Below are 19,513 nucleotides of genomic sequence, written 5' to 3'. Positions count from 1 at the left end.
GAAAAATAGAGAGTAGACTATCTCATATGTGATATATTTTCACAGTTCTTCCAGAAATCTGATTGTTTATGCAATGCATGTAGCTGTTTGCAGTCTCTGTCTGCTTTATGTCTTCAGATTTACTTCAGTAAAAACGGTCTTAGGTGAAACATGTCACCAATTTATCAGATTGTTTCCAATGAGTAGAAAATACGCATGCCTTTAGGCACAGAGCATTTACAAGTAAGATAATGTGAGCACACAGGAGCAAGCTGCTGTTTGTATGCATTTTTGGCATCTCTGCTTGGTTTTGTAGAGCTTTTGGCAGATGTTTTGCTGGGTATCAGAGAGACAGCTGCTTTTAAGACCAATATGAAGAGATGCAAAAGAGGTCAAGCTGACCCGGTTCAAGTTGGTTTGATTCTGCCATCTCTGAGTGCAAGAGATGATGTAAGGAGGAATTAATGTATTTCTCATAATCATTGACCAGGCTACCCTCCCTGTTTAGCATCTAAAATTTGGTCTTGAGCTGCCAAGATGTCCTTGGGACACTCAGGGATCACACTGCTTTTCCTTGATGTTGTTAATAAGCAGCAACTCTTGGTGCTCTGTTGAAGTAAATTTCTTCTCCACTTTGAAAGAATTTCTACAGATAGGCAAGCAATTTAATCAACTATAAATCCTCATCTTTGTTGTAGTACTGTCAACTCTTAGAACTGCTGAATGTTCAGCATACTTCTAAGTAAATGGAATAAGGCTTTCTTCTGACAGGTCATTAAAAAGTAGTTTTAAAGACAGGAGCTGAAACTTCAATGCTAAAATGTTGTAAGTGTCCATAATACTTTTTTGAGCATTATAGAATTCAATAGTTGTAACAGCAGCTAAGAAGTGTTCACTTCCCTAAAAATGTGGTTCACCTTCTTAAAAAATTGTGTTCTCTGGAAATCCTTGGTTAAGAGAATTCAGCAGAATTTCATGCTCAGATCTTCATTCAATACATCCATAATATTTCCTTGTTCTGTAATTTATCTGGACTTCTTTAAATCCTTTGACATGGTCCTTTACAAGATCCCTCTCTCTAAACTGGAAAGAGGTGGATTTGATGGGTGGCCTGTTTGATGGATGAGGAGTTGGTGGGTGGTGGTCAAAGGCTCAGAGTCCTGCTGGACCCCAGTGGTGTCTCTTGGGGATCCATACTGGGACCAGTGGTATTTAATACCTTCAGTCATGACACAGAAGGGGTCGAGTGCACCCTCAGCAGTTTGCTGATGACACCAAGCTGAGTGATGTGTCTGACATGCTCATACAGGGAGGAAATTGTACGAGGAGTCTCTGGATTGGTGTATTGGAGCTGTGGGCTGAAGCAGTCGGTGCAGATTCTGCTGTAGCCCAAAAATCAGGAGTAGAGGTGGTTAGAGATAGCAGTGCACACAGGCAGATCCAGCTCTGCCACCTGGCTCAGGGAGATGCTAGGCCAGCATGGGGCTAGCTTGTTTAAAGCAGAGGTCTTTTTGAATGTTATTAACTGCACTTGCCAGCTTTTGGCATGTGAAGTACTGGTTGCAAAATGAGAGTGTTTGCTCTGCTGGTGATTTTAAGACGGTGTCATTTTGGTGAAATGGCACAGAATTGGTGTCTTTCCCCAGTGAACTGGCACTCACAGATTGCTGTTGCTGATGTTCTCAAAGTCAGTGGTTTTCTTACTTACTTTGGAATCTCTCATTTCCTTGCTGCTTGCAAGGAAAGACCAAGACATATGATGCTCTTATCGTTTTCATCCATAACAGTTGTACACTATCTTGCTTGAACATTTGGCATGTGGAGAGTGATTTTCTTATCAAAGTTAAATATAAGACACAAACAAATGTGATTTTCTTTAAATTATCTTCCTTTTCTCAAGGCATGGATTCAGCAGCAAGTCGCAGAAATCTAGAAATCTTCAGACTGATCAATTTTGTTGAAATTTTGATATATTTTAATAAGATGATCCAAATGCCATGTGAAGAAAGACAGTATTGCTTTTATGGAGATGAAAAGCATATTAATGCTCAGACTGTGTTTGAGGTTGTTTGGGTTTTTTTTCTTAAAAACTAACTTTTTTTTTTTAATTTAAACGTTTTAATTTTTAATTTTTTTTTTTAAATTTGGCTTCTTTTATTTTTTTTTCAGGGAGGTTCCTATGAAGGATGCCAAAGAATATGCAGAATCTATAGGTGCAATTGTTGTTGAAACCAGTGCAAAGAATGCTGTTAACATTGAAGAACTTTTTCAAGGAATAAGTAAGTATATGCTCTCTTTAATTAATGAATTGTGATTGTTTAGAAGTTTTCTGAAAATAGCTAGCTGTTTCAGGTCTATAAACTACTTTCCCAAGGACATCAATAAATCCTATGAAGCCTGTGGTGTGGCTGCTATTTATGCAGATGTAAACTAAGAACAGCTTTGAATACACCAGAGCAAAACATAGTAGATAGTAGATAGAGAGTACGCCTGTTCCTTCTAAATCTGTATATAAATCATGGCCTGGGTCACATCTGCTGTTTCAGACCAAGCCTGCTGTAGAGGCAGTGCTGTTGGTCTTATCATCATGTTGCTAAAAAACTTAAATGTTGATAAACGCTCCTGGAGGGCATTGGTAAGGAAGGTAGTCATTGCAGTGGAATACATTAAAAAAATCCTAAACAGATACATTTTTCTCCAGGCCTTCTAAACATGACGAGGCTGGCACTTGTCATGAGGAGAAGAAAAACTGTCTTGTTCAGTTTGCCTTCCAGGGCTTCCAGTGCTGGTCACTGTTTGCAAGTGGGAAGGATCTTGCAGGCTGGAAGGGACTTTGTGAGAACTTGAGTCCAACTTTCTGCCCAAGCAGACTTGGTAATGAATTCAGAGCAGATTGCTTGGGCCATTGTCTGGCTGGGGCAGAGCAGAGCTTCCACAACCTCCTTGGGCAGTTGTTCAAGCAGTCCTCATAGTGCAATCCCCTCATCAAGCCAGAATTCACTCCCAGTCCTGGGTGTACCGCTCTGAAGAGCCTGGTTCAGTTTCTCAGCAGCCCTTCCCATGGGCACTGACAGGCAGCTTTGTGGCACACCAAAGCCATTGTGTCTCCAGGCTGAGCTGGCCCTGTTTCCTCAGCCTCCCCTCACAGGGCGAGTCCTCCAGCCCTCACTGTCTTGCAGCCCTCCTCTGAGTGTGTGCCAGCTTGTCAGCATTTGTCTTGTGTTGTGGGGCCCAAAGGAAGTGTGACCCAGGTGGTGTTAGACCACATCTAAGAAGGGATAACTACTTTGCCTAATGTTCTGCCTTGGCTCCTGTGGCTTGCTGCTGGCTGTCTCTGCTGCCAGAGCGTGCTGCTGGCTCATGCTCAGATTGCTTCCCTCAGGACCTTTTTGGGCAGAGCTGCTTCTCAGGCAGCCAGTGCCCAGCCTCTCTCATAGCCAGGGGCTCTTCCTTCTCACAAGTAGTGCTTGGCATTCGTCCTTTCTGAAGTATGTAAAGGCTCCTTTTGACCCATATCTGCCTCCAGCCTAAGGCCCTAATGAGGAGCAGCCCTGCCCTCAAGATACTGAGTGCACCTCTGAGTTTGGTGTCATCTGAGGGCTGAATTGGGTGCCTGTTTTTTCATCCTTCAGGCTCTGATGAAAGGTATTAAGGCAACTGTCCTGTGGGTAGACACATACCATTAACCACTGACCTTTGAGTTGGATGTTCCAGCCAGCTACTCACACAGCTAACAGTCTGCCTATCTAGACTGTAGGATCCCAACTTGGACGTACCAGGATGCTGTAGGGAGAAGTATCAAAAGCCTTGCCAAAGTCAAGGTAAACAACATCCAGTCATGCTGCTATAGAGGGCAACCAGGATGGCTGGACGTGGTTAACCCTTAGTAAGCCCATGCTGACTGGTCCTGGTCACCTTCTTCACCTTCTTGTGCTCAGAAGCAGCTTCTCAGAGGATTTGCTTTGGGTTTTCCCAGGAAACAGAGTGAGTCTAACCAGCCTGTAAACCTTGTTTTGCCCCTGTTTGAGGACAGATATAACATTCACCTTTCTCCACAACCTTTCAAAAGCAACAGGGATGATAAAGAATGGTGTTGCTCCCTATGCATCCTCAGGCTTGTATGGATTGAGATTTCTTAAGAGATCTGTGATCTGATCTTCTTCCACTACTGCTGTTTCCTCCTCTCCCTGAATCCTCTTCTGGGGTGCAGAGACCTAGGAGACAGCATGTCCAGACACTCAACCTTGTTTCTCTGACGTTATTTTATTTTTTTTTTATTTAATATATTTTTAATCAGCTGATATTGTCTAGCACACTTTGCCTGCGATGGGGCCTGTGGAACTGTTTGCTCTGCTTACACGGGATGTATTTGAAATGGTTAATGAGAACCAGTATTCCTAGAATACACTACCATTCTTTTGCCTCCTCTTAAAAAGGAGGTGTGTGCCACATGGATGTCTGGAGGAACTGGTTCTTCCCTGTGATAGTTTACTTGTTTGTCTGCATCTGAAGTTGTGGATGTTCTTGCAGAGGAACTCATTCTTGCCACATAATTAGATAATTAGTTTCCAACTTTGATAGGCATTGCTGCAGCTGGCGGTGTGCACTGTCCCTAATAATTAATAGAATAGACGAGGAAAATCAGCTAAATTAAGTTTAGTATGAACTAGATACCCAGGCAAGTGCACTTAATTCCACAGGCAATTACTTCTATATATAGAAATATTTGGTCTCAGTGGATCTACTTGTGACCTTATCAAGCACTCAGCAGAGAGAAAGGAGAGTGTTGGTAGAGTAAGTTTATAGAAATATAATGGAAACCAAGTGAAAAATGCTTGATTAGCAGTAGAATTAATTAGTGTGATTGTGACTGGACAGAGAGTATTGATAAGTAACTTTCTGATGTTTTGCACCACTTCAGTCTTAGTGCAATTTCCAAAAAAGTCTGTCTCTGCCCAAGTTGCATAGCAACATTTCTGCCTTTTCCGTGCATGAAATCCTCCTGTGGCAATGTCTCCTACTCTGTTGGCTAATTTTGTTTGTGTGATGCCCTAAAAGTCACTCTGCAGCTTTAGTTTTGCTTTCATGTTGCCTGAGAGCTCCTGCCCTTCTCCCTGTGTTGCTGATGAAGGGCATGGTGCAGCTCCCTGGCCTCTGAACAAGGAAGCAGCAATTTCTGTTTACCTTGGACTTTGCAGGTAGACTGTATGTGTTATCTATTTTATAGTCTAGATTTGGAAGGGTATTCCAACATGTGTGGAGTATTTATCTATTAAATCCTCCTTGTAATTGATAGCCTAAGCAGCCCAAAGGATAGACTCCATTTTATTTTAGCTAAAAAATTTACCTCCTTCTTGCCAATTCTTTTAATTTCCCAGGGGCATTTTAACATAAAAATTTTTCCTTCCTGAGATGTCTAACAACAATGTTGTGAATGGAGTGAAATAGTATGATGGAAAAAATGTATACTCATAATGATAGAAAGTAGGCATAAAGAAAAAAAGAGGAACTGGTATGTTTTGTTGACAGCCAGATAAATCTTGGAAAAATAACAGAGACTATAGAAAGATCGCTTCATTTCTAAGGTTACACTGTGCTTAAAAGATTTTTTAAATAAGTTTCTCTCACAATTTGTGGATTTGGCTGCTTAGAGGCCAAATCTTCATAGCACAGTCTCAACACAGATCTATCGTCCTTAATTTGTCTCAAGCAAATACAAGATGTGAGAGACTAGAACCAGTACAAGTTTCTGATTTTTTTGAAGATGGGTCAAATTTGGCAGGAGAGGTACTCTGCAGTCGCTGTGCTTGGGCAAATAAGGGTGAGGAGACAGACTGAGCAGGAGAGTCAGCAAAGTCAGTGTTCTCTGAGCTGGGAGTTTGCTCTGAGTAATGGGCTGCAGCTCCTGGGTTCTCTTGTACCCATGGGATTTCAAATGGTAAGCCACTGAACTTAGCCTGGGTTTGTTTAGCAGTGCCTGGCTGAAGGCTTGCTGTGATTGTGAAATATCATGTGACTGATTTATGTCTCTGTAAACATGAAATGAGTATTTTTAATACAGTTGTATATTCCTCACCGGAGGTAGATTTTTCCCAATGTCTTTCTTTAAAGGTTTCTGACATAAAAAGGGCTTAACAGTTCAGTGTTTCTTTAATTTGTTCCAGTAGTTATTTTTTAATAGCTGAGTTTCTATAGGAACAAATGTTATTAACTTTTTATTCCCAGCCTTAAAAGAATCATAGGCACAGTGGCTCCTTGTCGCCAGTTTTTTTGGCAGCAGCAAAAATGCCAGGAATGTATTATACAATAGCAGTATAATAAAGTTGTGCCTGTGCAGGGGGTCATACCAGTTTTGTATTGCCCCTTCTTGTTTGTGGGACTTCAGCCCACTGACCTTTGCTTGTGCCTGGCTGGTTTTCAAGGACTAAACAAGCTCCCCAGTGTGTACTATCATTGAGTGGCAATCATACCCTTGCAATTCTCAGACACCTGTTCATTTACCAGCTCAAATAAGCCTTAGTTACCTTACTCAAATCTGGTACACACCCAGCTGTTTCTCTCCAGCCTGTGTGTGTTCCAGGCTACCTCAGCATGAAGGTGGCCCAGATATGAGAGAGCAGGTTACGTAAGAGCCGCCCTCGGAGCGCGGCCGAGCCGAGCCTGTGGCTCCCTGGTTAATGCCCGGCTGCACCAGCAGCTCCGGAGGGGAGCGGGCCCTGGGACAAGCAAGCTGCTGAAGAATATCTAGCTAAGTGAAACATAAAATAAACATGGGCTTGAACAAAACAGACATTATGGCCGTGGGTTATTTTCTTTGAAGTCTGGCAAATCATAGGACAATAGAATGGTTTGGGTTGGAAGTGACCTTAAAGATCATCTAGTTCAGCTCCCCTACCACAAGCAGGGATGCCACCTAGTAGATCAGGTTGCTCAAGGCCCCATCCAGCAAAAGTCTGAGATCAGTGTGCTACCAAAGGGGGCAGGATTGAATCATTTCAGCATCCTCTGTTGAGGGTGGGAAGGAAGTGGGAAGAGCATTATCAGAACACTCTGTGGAGACTGTGGAAAGAGGGGTTAGCATGCTCACTCTTACTGATGCCTTGTACTATGAGAAGGAGAGAAGGCTGATGTTTAAAATCCAGATAAGAACATTCTTCCTAGATGAGGTTTCCTAATTAGAGCAGTTTCTGTCTTGGGATTCAACCTTTCATGTGGTAAATGCTCAGTTAAAAATGTATGAAGCTATTGATTTTCTGATGCCTTGCCAGCAGCTCATATATTGAATATTTAATGTAACCCAAATACTTGTTTCCTAGAAATACTGGGAGATTAAAAAACCAAATCAAACTCGATCTCTAGAGTTTACACTTTAACCAGTTATATGCTGGACAAGCTAAAGTGGAAGGTATGAAATACCTGTGGAATGGGTAAGGAATCCTTTCCAGCAGACACTCAATGTTTACACTGACTCAGATGGGCTTGGATGGGTGGAATTGCAGATAGACAGTCTTCAAGTTTTGTGAGTGATGAGTGTGGTAGTTTTCATCCTTTTATCTGCTGATTTGCAGATATTGGTGAAGTACTTTGAAGAGGTCTATGAAAGATATTTTAAGAAAAGATTTAGGTTACAAAGAAATTTGACATATGCCAATTTTAAGGTAGTCCAAACTCATAATTGAATTTTTATACAGCATGTGAAAGAATGGAAGAAACATTATCCAAACTAATATTTGAGATTATATTCTTTACAGTTTATGTTCCCTGTATTTCAGAATTAGTTCTCCTCTTGCTTTCAGACTTCAGTGAATGGAGCAAAACTTAATGACCTTTGGACTATTCATAAAGTTAAACATGTTAGGTACTGGATTCCTCTTCAAGGAAAGCACTTCAACTTAAAACAGCAGTAAATAAACTGACATAGCCCAAAGTTAATTACAGCAGGACCTTGAGTCAAGGTTGGATCTTAGTAATTAAGTAATTAGGAATACTGTTGTTTACTTTGATACATGTAAGATTTAAATATTTGTTTGGGTTTTTTTCTGGAGATTTTAATTAAATGAGCAAAACATAGTTGTATTGCTGCTTCCCCTAGCAAGAACTTGTGTCAGAAGTCTATACTTTTGCTTTAGATCAAACCAAACCAAACCAAAGGCTTTATTTTCCTGCATGGAGATGCTGTTAGATGTGCTATTAGGAGTATTAAAATAATTGCCACTTAACTGTGTTTACTTAGACAATAAATTTTATTTATTGTGTTCCCTTGCACAAAAACTTACAACATGAGTAAACAGTCAATTGGGGAAATCTTAGTACAAGTATGGAGGGCAGGGGGAAAAAACAAAAGACAGACTAGTGAGCCAAGCTTTATAATTCTTGTGAGAAACTTCTAAAATACCACGGAAATAGGTTTCAGAGTATGAAAGAGTTGGGGGAGATATGAAGTAGGACTGTTTTAAGTCCTACAGGTGCAGAAAACTGCTAGAACTGTTGGATCAGATGTGCCTGCTTTGCTCTGCTGTGTCTTCACAGGTGGCTGTTCTTTATTAATGAGGTTTGCAGGGGCTCATCTTGCTGTGATACAGCTGGCAATTTGGGGAGGTGGTTCTGGGCATTGTGTAGCTGTTGTACCACTGCTTGAAGAAGTTAACCTTTTCTCAGGTGAACCATTAGAAAAGCTCACCTGAGCTCTGACAGGTGTCAGGTTGCTTCTCTGGGGCAGAGTGAATTGTATTTCACCTTCCTCCAGCCCCCTAAAAATTACCTGGTACATGATTTTCAGGAAGATGGAAAGAAAGGCAGAGAAAGCCACTGCACAGGACTCTGATTGCTTCTTCTCCTTAGAGTAATTGTTGTTGTGTTAGATAGCAGGACTCTGCTATCTTGAATGGCCTGAAGTTGTGTCTGGGGAGGTTTAGGTTGGATATTAGGAAAAGGTTCTTCACATAGAGAGTGCTTGGGCACTGGAATAGGCTCCCCAGAGAGATGGTCACAGCACCAGCCTGACAGAATTCAAGAAGCATTTGGACAATGCTGTCAGGCACATGGTGTGACTCTTGGGGTATCCTGTGTAGGGCTAGGAGTTGGACTTGCTCATTCTTGTGGGTCCTTTCCAACTCAGCATGTTCTGTGATTCTGCAAGTCCTTGGGATTTAACTTCATCATCTGGATGCGCCAGCTCAGGTTGATCACAACACATCTGTTTCCACAGTAAATGAGTCATCTGTTGATGCATTGTTGTGTTTGTCCCTTTGTCATCATGGTAACTGTTGCAGGTTTTTTACTGAGCCTTATGCTCAGCTTTAGGGCTGATCCCAACCTTTCCTTTCCTGCAGTCTTTTACAGTTCAATGATGAAACTAGTTTCATGTTTAAAAACCCAAACAAGAGCAAAAAGCTCAGCTCCAAGCCTGATTTTTCTGAGCTAGTGAATGTCACAGCTTCCAACTGGAGCATCACATTCAAAAAGGAATAAAGAGAGCAGCTTTTATTACTTTCATGATGCCTCCTGCTTCCAGCTGCACTAGAGCACTCCCTGTCTGTCTTTCTTCAAGTTCTGCTTGCTGAGCTGCTAACCAGTCCCTGCTGTCTCTCTTGTTTCTCTGCTCCAGTTTTCATTTTTCTTCATTCCCATTTTGTTTATCTCTTGGTCCACCCTTCCATTTCCCAATCTCTTTGCCTCTGGCACTGTTAGAACAGCAACGCCCACAGTGCTGATTAATCCCTTAACAAACCTCAGATTCAGTAGCAGGAGTTGGAACTCTACCAGGTTTTGGAGAAGACTCTGACCTTCATCCTGGACTGCCTCAGCCCGACTTAAACATGCCAGAAAGGAGGAGATGCAATTGCTTTAATGCTTTTCATCTGTTAATCTGGATGATTCACTTCAGAACTGTGACAATTTCTGTAACCCTACATTTGAGCAGTCTCTTGTGACTTCTTATTTTACACACCAGTGTTTACTGGAATGAGAGAATGGAGGACACCAAGACCTCTTCAGGAATGTGCAGAGGTGGATGGTTACAAACAGTTTTGTTGCACAAAATCTGTGAAACATGGTCTGAACCTTAGTGAAATAAAATTGAAATATATAATCTTATATATAATGGTAGTGCAAAATCAAATTTTAAATTGTAGCCAGCAACTTTCTCTGTAGGAATATCAGCAATAGGAACCATATGGAACTTTCATACCATCTCAGTAATATTTTATCCCCAAGTTCCTTGTTTCACCAGTTCAGCTGGAGAATTCTTAGATAAATGTGCATGCATTCTTTGTGAATAACTATTTCTGGAATCCTAAAACACACTCCTGGTGATCTTTGGCAAGCTGGCAAGTTGTGTCCTGGTCTTCAAAACAGGGTGAAGACTATTTGCGGTCTAGTTTGTCATCTTAAGTTAAGCAAGGGATGAGAACAGGTTGTCCTGAGAGGGTGTGGATGCCCCATCCCTGGAAGTGCTCAAGGCCAGATGCCCTGAGCACTCTGATCTGGTGAGTGACATCCCTTCCCAGGGCAGGGGGGTTAGAACCCCCCTGATTTTAAGGGCCATTCCAACCTAAGCCATTCTATCATTCTAGGAGTTCAATCTCTGATAGTGCTTTTAAGCTGACTCTATCTTTACCAAGCAGTCCTCAGTTTGAAGAGGAATTGCCTTAATGTTTTTATTTCTTCAGCATGAGAATTGCAGGGCTGGATGTCAGAGCACTGCTGCTACTTCTTTCTGACATAAACTGCATGAAAGAAATAATCTACAGCATTTTTAATTTATGGTATTCAATACTGGGATATTTTTATTAGTCTGGAACAGAGATGCCAGTGAGATGCAAATTTTAAACGAGTATACACTTTCCCAAATTAATTCAGTTTGTGACCTCTGTTGATCTTGACTCAGTGCCAGCTATATTTGAGGTGGTGTCAGCAATATTGATGCCATATTTATCAGGAGCTGAATGACAAGATGAGATGATCACAGTGCTTTTAGGTGGCAATAGTGATTGAGCTGGGTTAGAAGCAGGAAGTGTAGATGCAGGATCAGCATTTCACTCCTCATCCTTAGTGTTCTGCTGCTGCTTAGGCCTTTCTCTGTTACAGTGCCTACTGTCAGGGAGGCCTAAGGAAAGACAGACAGATTTCTGACTGATTTTTTTATTCACTTTCCCTGATGCCTGATGAAAAATCGCTGTATCATTTGCCATGGAGCTGGTTCTCAGGTGTTAGACTGAGTTTTTTATGCTCCAAGATACTTATTCCTGTCATGGTAAAAGCTGCTTGAGCAGGGATGTCTTGTTACTAAAACTAAAATGGTTTAACTTCATGGTTTAATAATTCTGGTAATAAGAAAAGTAATAAGTGAGGCAAGAATCACCTACTGAAAAAATATTCTCAGACTTGAATAAAGTAAAAGTTTAGACTGTTTAAACGTTTATTTCCTTACATTGAGTTCAAGGAGGGGGTAGTGGTATCAAAACAGCAGAAAACATGGCTAGTTCCTGACAAACAGTACTGAAGTTCAGGAATAACTAAGCAGCAAATAGGTCTAGAGATTTTTTGTCTTAATTATTTATAGTTGTTATCTATGTGGGTTTCGTTGTTCTGAGAAATTACTTAAATCTGGGTGATTCTTAGCAACATATATTGTATCCTGGTCTGAACTGGACAAACTGCTTGCTGACCTTGAAGCCTGCAAGGTTTTTGCTCCAAAGATAAGTTTGCCTGCTTCTTGGCATACACATCAGGAGTACTGTAGAAAAGACTTGAAACTCATAGGAACTATGAAAAGCTGAATGAAAACCAAATATAGTTAATGTCTTTGTTTAATGCATTTCTGAAATGAAAGGCTTTCATTTCTAAAATGAAAGTTTGCACATTAAAGCTCTCCTCTTCCAAAGTTACCATTAGAAGAACAAACGTTTGCAGGTATTTGCTTAATGGCACATTATTTATGGAAGCCATATCTGTAGATTCCAGGTTTTTTTGCTGTTGTGCTCTGTCTGGATCAGATTGACAGAGTTTTATTTTGCTGGGACTGAGCTGAAAGCCCTTTGGAAGTGTTAGGTACCTAATGCAGAAGTTCCCTGCAGGTCTCTATGACGACAGCATTGCCTTCTTGGAAAGCCTCTCACAGATACCATATTCTTCATATTCTCTAGAGTTTTAAGAATTAGTGGATTCTCTTTGTCTCCAACAAAGCCAACAGCACTAATGCATGTAACAGCTGCGTCTGTAACCACCTATTCTGCTTTTTATTTTGCTTTACAAAAAGTCTGAACAGAATGTTTAGCAGGATGTGAGGTTGATATTTTAGTGACCCAAATAGAGTTCAGCATTGTATCAGTGCTTATACATGCTTTGGCCCTCAAGATACACATTTTTCACTCTGTTGGAGCAGATACAATATCTTTACCTTAGTAATGTGAGGGTGTTTCCTTTTCTCATTCAGTTGGACAAATACACAAAATTATCTGCTTTAAAAGTCACACTTTTCTTGTACAGCATACCTGTGCAGACCTAACTGAATAAGAGAAAATTTGAATCTTCGCTAAAGGTAATTTAAGGACAAGTTTTACAGATCAAATTTTGCTGTTTAATTTCATTGGGATTGGATTTTGCCTGAATGCTTTTAACTCACCCACCCACAACCACTCCCCCAAATAATTTGTAGGACTCAGGCTTCAGCATAGGTACATAATTCATAGAATGTTTGGTAAGAAAGAACTGTGAATAACTGAAGCAAAGGATGGGGAAATCTAAGCTGTAAAATCCACCTGGATTATGATGAGCTGTTCACAAGAACAGCTGTGTTCTTGTTCTCTGAAAGTGGTATATAAGAAACAAATGTTAAATATTTTAACTCATGTTGTTTAACATGGGTAATGGTAAACCGAGGAATAATTAATAAAAATGGATTCAGCTTCAGAAAAAAAATTTAGGAAATCCACAAAGTGATGGGAAAGTACATTACCATGACTGTAAAATCTCAAGGTACTGATGGAGAGCTCACACAAGGTTTTAATGCAAAAGCCAGATGCACACCAGAGAGAAAGAGAGAGACACAGGAATGACTGGACCTGGGAGATTTTTTTTTTTTCCGTTTATTATTCTTCTTATTAAGCACATTGTATGTTTTCCACTAATAGGAAGCCAGTTAGACAAAAGATGCAGCAGTACTAAAAGGGCACACAGGGGAGAGAGTTGGAGCAATGCCCTTCTGCCCCAGGAGAGATCTCTGGCTCTCCTGTAATGGCTGAAATTCTTTCAAACACTCTACACAATTGCTCCATAAGATGATTAAAAAATCAGGAGAGTTTGCAGGGGAAGGGGTGATGCTGATGTTAGGTAATCAAAGCTGTCAACTGGAAAGACGTGGGTGCGCCTACAAAAGAGGAAGGGATTCTATGGAAAGAACAGATTTGGTTTTCTTTGTCAATTGTAGGCACCATGTGTTTAGTTACAGTGCTTTGTAAAACTCCAGCGTGCTAGGACTAAATGTCATGCAGATTTAGGACAGACACAATCTCTTTAAACTTGCACCATTCACATTTAGGTGGAACTAGGAGAAAGATGAGAATTTTCTCTTTTTAAGTTGTAAGGAGATCAGTAAGATAACTATTAAAAAAAATTAATGGATAATACAATTTCAGTGTACTTCATGTCTTCTCAATATCCATATTTCATGTATTTTTTTTAATGTGAATTTATTTTCATGAACAGGATACAAGGGAAAATATTCAAGGTACGGTTGTTTCTTGTAAAATTTCACCGATGTAATTGTTTTGCAAGCTAAATTCTAACTGTTACCTGCATGGTGTGTTGTTCTTACATCAAGAAAATTGAATTCATGTTTCCTCATGTGTTTCAGGTCAGCAAATTCCACCCTTAGATCCTCATGAAAACAGTAACAATGGAGCAATCAAACTTGGAAGGCAGACTTCACAGACGGGTAGGCGGTGCTGCTGACCCAACTTGATCTTTTTAGATTTACTTGAAAAACAGCACCATTTGCTTTTTTTTTCCACTGAGAAAGGACTTTGTGATCTCAGTGACGTGGCTCCTTATCTTGAAAGCAGTAATTTCAATACTTCCCATGAGCAATAACGCAAGGACCAGAAGCAGAAGGCTTTACTTCAAAGGGATTTTGCAAAACCCAGTTGGAAAATCCTCTTTAATATCCTGTCAAAATTACAATGTCAAAGTACTCCGATTCTCTGTTTGAACCAGTGACTGTTTGGTTTTTGGTTTTTTTTTAAATAAAAAGATCATTTTAAAAATAAAATTTAGGTTTGCTGCAAAAACTTATCTTCTCACATTTTCAAAGTGGACTTGGCATGTTTTTAGAGTTTTCTCTGTAATAATAGGGTGAAAAAATCCCATAAAACCTGAATTTTGGCTTACAACTTCTCTGCCATCTTTTTAGCTGGACTCTGCTTCATGATTTTTCTAAATCTGCAGCTTCATCTCCTACTTCCAGTAAACATCAGCAAGAAGTGGACTGAATTTGCTAACTGAAGGAAAAAAAGGATCTAAAGGATGAGTGAATGCAGTTTTTATGGACTGGAAGTCAAAATCTGTGTCAGGAAGTGCTGTGTATGTGGAAGAAGGAGTTGTCATGAAGGAAACTGCTGGACCCCATACAGTTCCAGTGTGCTTTAGAAAGAAGTGAAAATGCAGCCGTTGATTCCCTGTGCAGGGTGTGGTTTTCAGTAGTTGCCAAAAATGTAAAAAGATCATAAATACAGGCTTAATATCCACTGCTTGCCAGGGTTCCTCCAGATGTGTGCCCCAGACCAAAGTTGTCTGTGTTCAAAGTTGCGTATTCCTTGGTTTCTAAAAGAGGGTGCCGCAGTGCCCCACTCCTTGTGGTCTCACTGCTGTGCTCCAAGAGGTATTTGGGTTCAAAGAACAATATTTCTGTACAAAAAACTGCACAAGAGAGCACATTATTATTTGGGGTTAGAGGCTGGAATCTAAAAAACAAACGTGAATGTTTGCTTACAGATGTAATTCCCTGAATTTGTGGAGTAATCTTCTCAATTGTGTGGGGATGTGGTGTGGAAGGCACACTATGTAATATCTTTGAAGCATGATGCACTTGGAAATGCAGTGGAGGAAAGAATTCCTGTAGAGGGTTATGAAGTAGAAATAATGTAAAACCATATGTGTTTTCACCTTCTGTCTTTTATGAATGTGTGTGACTGAGATGATAAAATCCAAATTTATCTTCTTCATCAATTTCATTGGAAGTGGGAATTAGAGTAAGAAATGTTGTATTCAAAGCCAGAGCCCATCCTGAATTCCATAACATTAATTTGTTCTCTTATGAGGAAAATTATTGCCACTGCACATTTTCAGGAGGGCTTATGAAAAACAAACAAAAGGGAAAAATAACTTTCCACAATAAATCATGAGCAGGCAGCCTAGAGCGTCGTTTCTGTGTTGATACATAGAAAACCAGACCTTATTGGCTGGTTGTGAGATTGCTTAGATAAAATGTCACTAATTGTTAGGGCTTGAAACAGAGCCAGATAAAATCAACAGGAACATTTTGTCTCCAGAGGGTTTGGAGTAGCCTAGGTGGGAAATGTCCCTCTGCTTTTGATTTGAGAACCTATGCTGCATTGTTTTTTCGCACATAAGTAGTTTCTCCTATATTTTAGCCTCCTTTGAAAACACTCATTGTAGAATATGGCCTTGGATATTTTGGGTAAACTTTCAGTTTTCAGACTCATTACAGCAACTATTTAACTGATAATGTAGGGTTATTTAAGTGAAAATTCAGTAATCATAATTGTTGGTAGCAGGGGAGGTAGACAGGCTCCTTTAGGGAGCATTTAATTCCATCCCGGTACAAGCAAGTCTGCCAGGGATGCCTGGCTCTTTCACTTGGCTGGGGAGGGAAAAGCTTAACGTGGCCTTCAGTGCTAAGGAAATACCAAACTTAACAACATCACAGGTTCATACATTTTATGGGGTCCATGACCCAATGCTGGAAGAGATCTGATTCCTCCTGTGTAAAACCCAGTAAGAGGCTAGACCAGTTACCCAGAAAACAAGATGAGATCGAACCTATGTTTTTAGAGATGCCATAAAATTTAGTTCAATATATAGCAGTTATCCATAATTGATTTTTAAGCTTTTGTAAATCATTGTTACATATTTTTATTTTTTCTACCATGGCATCTCAAAACTTACTAAATCCTAACTGAGATGTCTGAAAGCTGTGTAAGACAATTTTGTGAGTACCTTGTATACTCCAATTTACATTAGAACTGGCAATTGATGCTGATCTTTATGGGATGTTGTCCTGAACAATCAGCTCTCACAGCTGGCTTTGAGCAGTATGTGAATCAGAACAGGTTTATGAGTTATGTTAAAATAGTTTTAAATTGGAAGTTTTTACAATGGATATCTGACAGATTTTAAAATTTGAATGATGACTAAAGAGGTTTAACTTTTGGTAGGGCAAATCTAAATCACTTTATTCTGCTTTTAGTCAAGAAAAAGATTAAGTTAATAAGGAATTTTATTGTATGAGTTCTTGAGATTTGGGTTACTGGAAGCTTCAGTAGGGAAGTCTGAAGCCAGAAGAAAAATAACAGGCCAATGTGCTGTGTGGAGCATCTCACATTTTCTCTGAACAGAGGGCTCACTTTTGACAATATTGTTGCCTCTCTGCTGTTTGTCAAAGCCAAGGTGCAGCCTCTTCAAATGGGGCGATTGTTTGTTAAAAATAGTGAATTTAAAATGTAAAATTAATGATTTCTGCTTTCATTGGTTCTTCCCTGTGTTTCTTGGAAAATACCACCACCCTTCATAAACAGTCAGAAAAATGACAATCACAGAGTTGAAAGTTTTAGCAGCAACTGGAATTCCTCTTAGTAGCTAATGGCTGGTGAAAAGCTGAATTACTGTACTGGAGCACCTGACTGTGTAACTGATCTTCTCTAATAATAATAATAATAATAATATCAATGCTGCAGTTCTTGGTTAGCCAGCTGGTGCTGGATTTGTCCAAGACTGATTTTCTCAAGAGAGCTAGCAGCAGGACTGAGGCACAGGCTGTAGTGCCAAGGATATTTGGTGGAGCTTGTTTGCACTGTGACTCAGGACTGTGACTGTCCAGTTGAGGGTGACTTGCTTTTCTGGCTTGTCGTGAACAAGTTAAAAAAAAAATTATGAAGGAACTAGTTTTTGTATATGCTCTGCATATATATGTGTATATAAAGTACAGTTTTCTATTGTTCCGCTGACATGTAGTGTTTTTTTGCTATGTCTGGTTCTCATATACTACACATTGTATTCTCTAAGTACATTTTTCTGTTAATGATCATTTCACCTTTATGAACTTAAGGTTGTGGATCAAAGGTAGGAAGAAAATAGAGATATGCATAGGTACAATTTCTGACTTGCCATTCTTGTACATGAAAATGGCATATTCTAGAAAATGTTTGTCTTGCAGATTGAGAAATCTAAAAATGGCTATTACTATTCAGGAATTGGAACTTAGAAGTAATAAAGTGACACTCAAAAAGCTTACTGTTTTTGCTCACAGTATGACGTGTTATCTAAAGTGCTGCAATGTAATTTGAGTCTGTATCAATACCTGAAAAACCTATTTGTCATCCATGTCTTCACTACTCCTTCATGTCACATGGGAATAAGTGTGACTAGATAGGTTACATGTGTGAGCATTCTGGCTGTTTCACTACAGTGATATATTTTACTAACCTACCCTTAATTATTTAAACCAGAGTCAGTGATAAATTTCCAGTTTAAAATCACCTGCTAGGTACTCTGTTTTGTTTATATAAGAGCTTTGATTGGGCTGGACCCATTCGCTTCATGTATGGGATGCTGCAATCTGTTAATACTTTACCTTCTGTTTTACATATTAATTGTATCATACCTAATAATATTTTTTCCCCTAAAATGTAGTTCTTGTGTTTTATTTAACCTACAATGATTAACGCTAATAAATGTTTTAAATGGTTCTGAATTGGGACTATCTCTGGTTTCAATAAAGCTGAACAAAATAGATTCCATTTTGCATGTCCTTTGCTCTTAAAAAAGGGCTGTCTGCAGTCTGTGGATTACTTGCCTGGATTTAAATGCTGCTTTAAACGTGTGTGGATGGCCTTTTAACAAAAGTGAATGCAATCCTGGGGCATCCTGCAGTCCAGATGAACTCCCAAAAACCAGAAAAAGATCTGAAAAACCTTTTGCTAAGTTATTGGATTTGTCCATTAGAAGAGAGGGACTTGAGTGGCCAGCATCTGCTTAGAAATTTAGAATAGTAGCTATCAGTAGAAAGTGACCTTCCAGTTTCCATTTGCTTTGAATAGGAGCAATGACTAGTATGGCTTGTAAGGCACTTCGTCTTTTGTATACTTTTATTTTGGTGTACATTTATTTTTTTGCCCTACTTCATGTCCCTCCCTCAGACTTGTGTCTAGGAGTGAAGAATTAACACTCTCTTAAGAAATATGCAGTATTTAATTCCCTTTGGTGCTATCGTTTCAAGAGGTATTTAACTACACCAGGAGATTTTTGCACTGTTTGGTTCATATTTTTACAGTTGTTACAACAACTATGAGAATTATGAATGAAGAGCTGGGTTTATTAAGGAAGAACAGGGTTTTGGAGTAAGAATTTTCTGACTGCCATGATAAATTCAATGGACAGCAGTATGCATGAAGCAGTGTAACTCAAATAACAGCACTTCGTAACATTTTGTTCTCAAAGAACACCATTTTTGTGTGTAATGAGAAACTAGTATTTTGAAGCACTTTCATACCTGGTGAGTTTAGTTACTGCTGGAAGATACTCAGGATCTGTTCCCTGCTTTAAAGCAATTACAATTATCTTGAAAAAAAATTATGTATCTTACCTCCAGCTGTGCATAAACAAGAAGGAGCCCAGGTACATAACTGTAAACTAAAGGGTGATGTACTTAAGTAATGGAAAGCCTAAACCACTTAACTCTTATCTGTGTGATGGAAAATCTGAAGTGAATGCTGTTTTGCCCTTAGGTGTTTGAAGAGAGTTGTGCCCATGAGTGGATCAGTCCTTGTGTTGTCAGTGGGATGTTTTACATGGCTTTGAAGCATGTGCTTCTGGTGCACTAGGTTAGCTTGAAGTTGAATTCAGCAATGAGAGGGGAGCTATACAATCGACTGGAAAATATATCTCCTCTGCTTTCCTTCTGAAGATTGAAGGTTGTGTCTCAAGGTACTTAAGGAAAAGTATTTGACATTTTGGCCTTCAAAATCTTCCCCACTGCAGCTTCAGTCTCTGCAAAGAGCATCATAGGACACCCTGCTGTGATCTCCTGAGCACTGCACTGAAATCAGGACAGCAAGGCTGATGAAATAGTCTGTGTAGCTACTTCATACCTCCACCCCCTCACCTAATCTGCAAAACTGTTTGGGCCACTACCAGGTTTCCCTCCCTTCCCTGAAAGGAAAAGAGTAAGCTGCAGATTATTTTTTTTATCCCCTCTCGGTGTTGTTTTATATAAGGCTACAGAATAATTTTCTTTCAA

At 39.8% G+C, this 19,513-nt stretch overlaps 1 protein-coding gene across 1 annotated transcript in view; it reads left to right on the top strand.

Moving 5' to 3' along the window:
• RAB31 (RAB31, member RAS oncogene family) overlaps positions 1–18,009 on the top strand; it is a 61,258-nt gene extending 43,249 nt beyond the window's left edge. The window contains exons 6-7 of the mRNA XM_059858039.1: positions 2,149–2,258; positions 13,835–18,009. Coding sequence (XP_059714022.1) covers positions 2,149–2,258; positions 13,835–13,932 — 208 coding nt within the window. The 3' untranslated portion in view covers positions 13,933–18,009. The remainder of the gene's footprint in view (positions 1–2,148; positions 2,259–13,834) is intronic.
• Positions 18,010–19,513: the final 1,504 nt, after the last annotated feature.

Source organism: Haemorhous mexicanus, chromosome 1 (genome assembly GCF_027477595.1).
Source record: "Haemorhous mexicanus isolate bHaeMex1 chromosome 1, bHaeMex1.pri, whole genome shotgun sequence".
Classification (NCBI taxonomy): Eukaryota; Metazoa; Chordata; class Aves; order Passeriformes; family Fringillidae; genus Haemorhous; species Haemorhous mexicanus.
The sequence above is the reverse complement of the archived record's forward strand: the minus strand, read 5'-3'. Positions and strand labels throughout refer to the sequence as shown.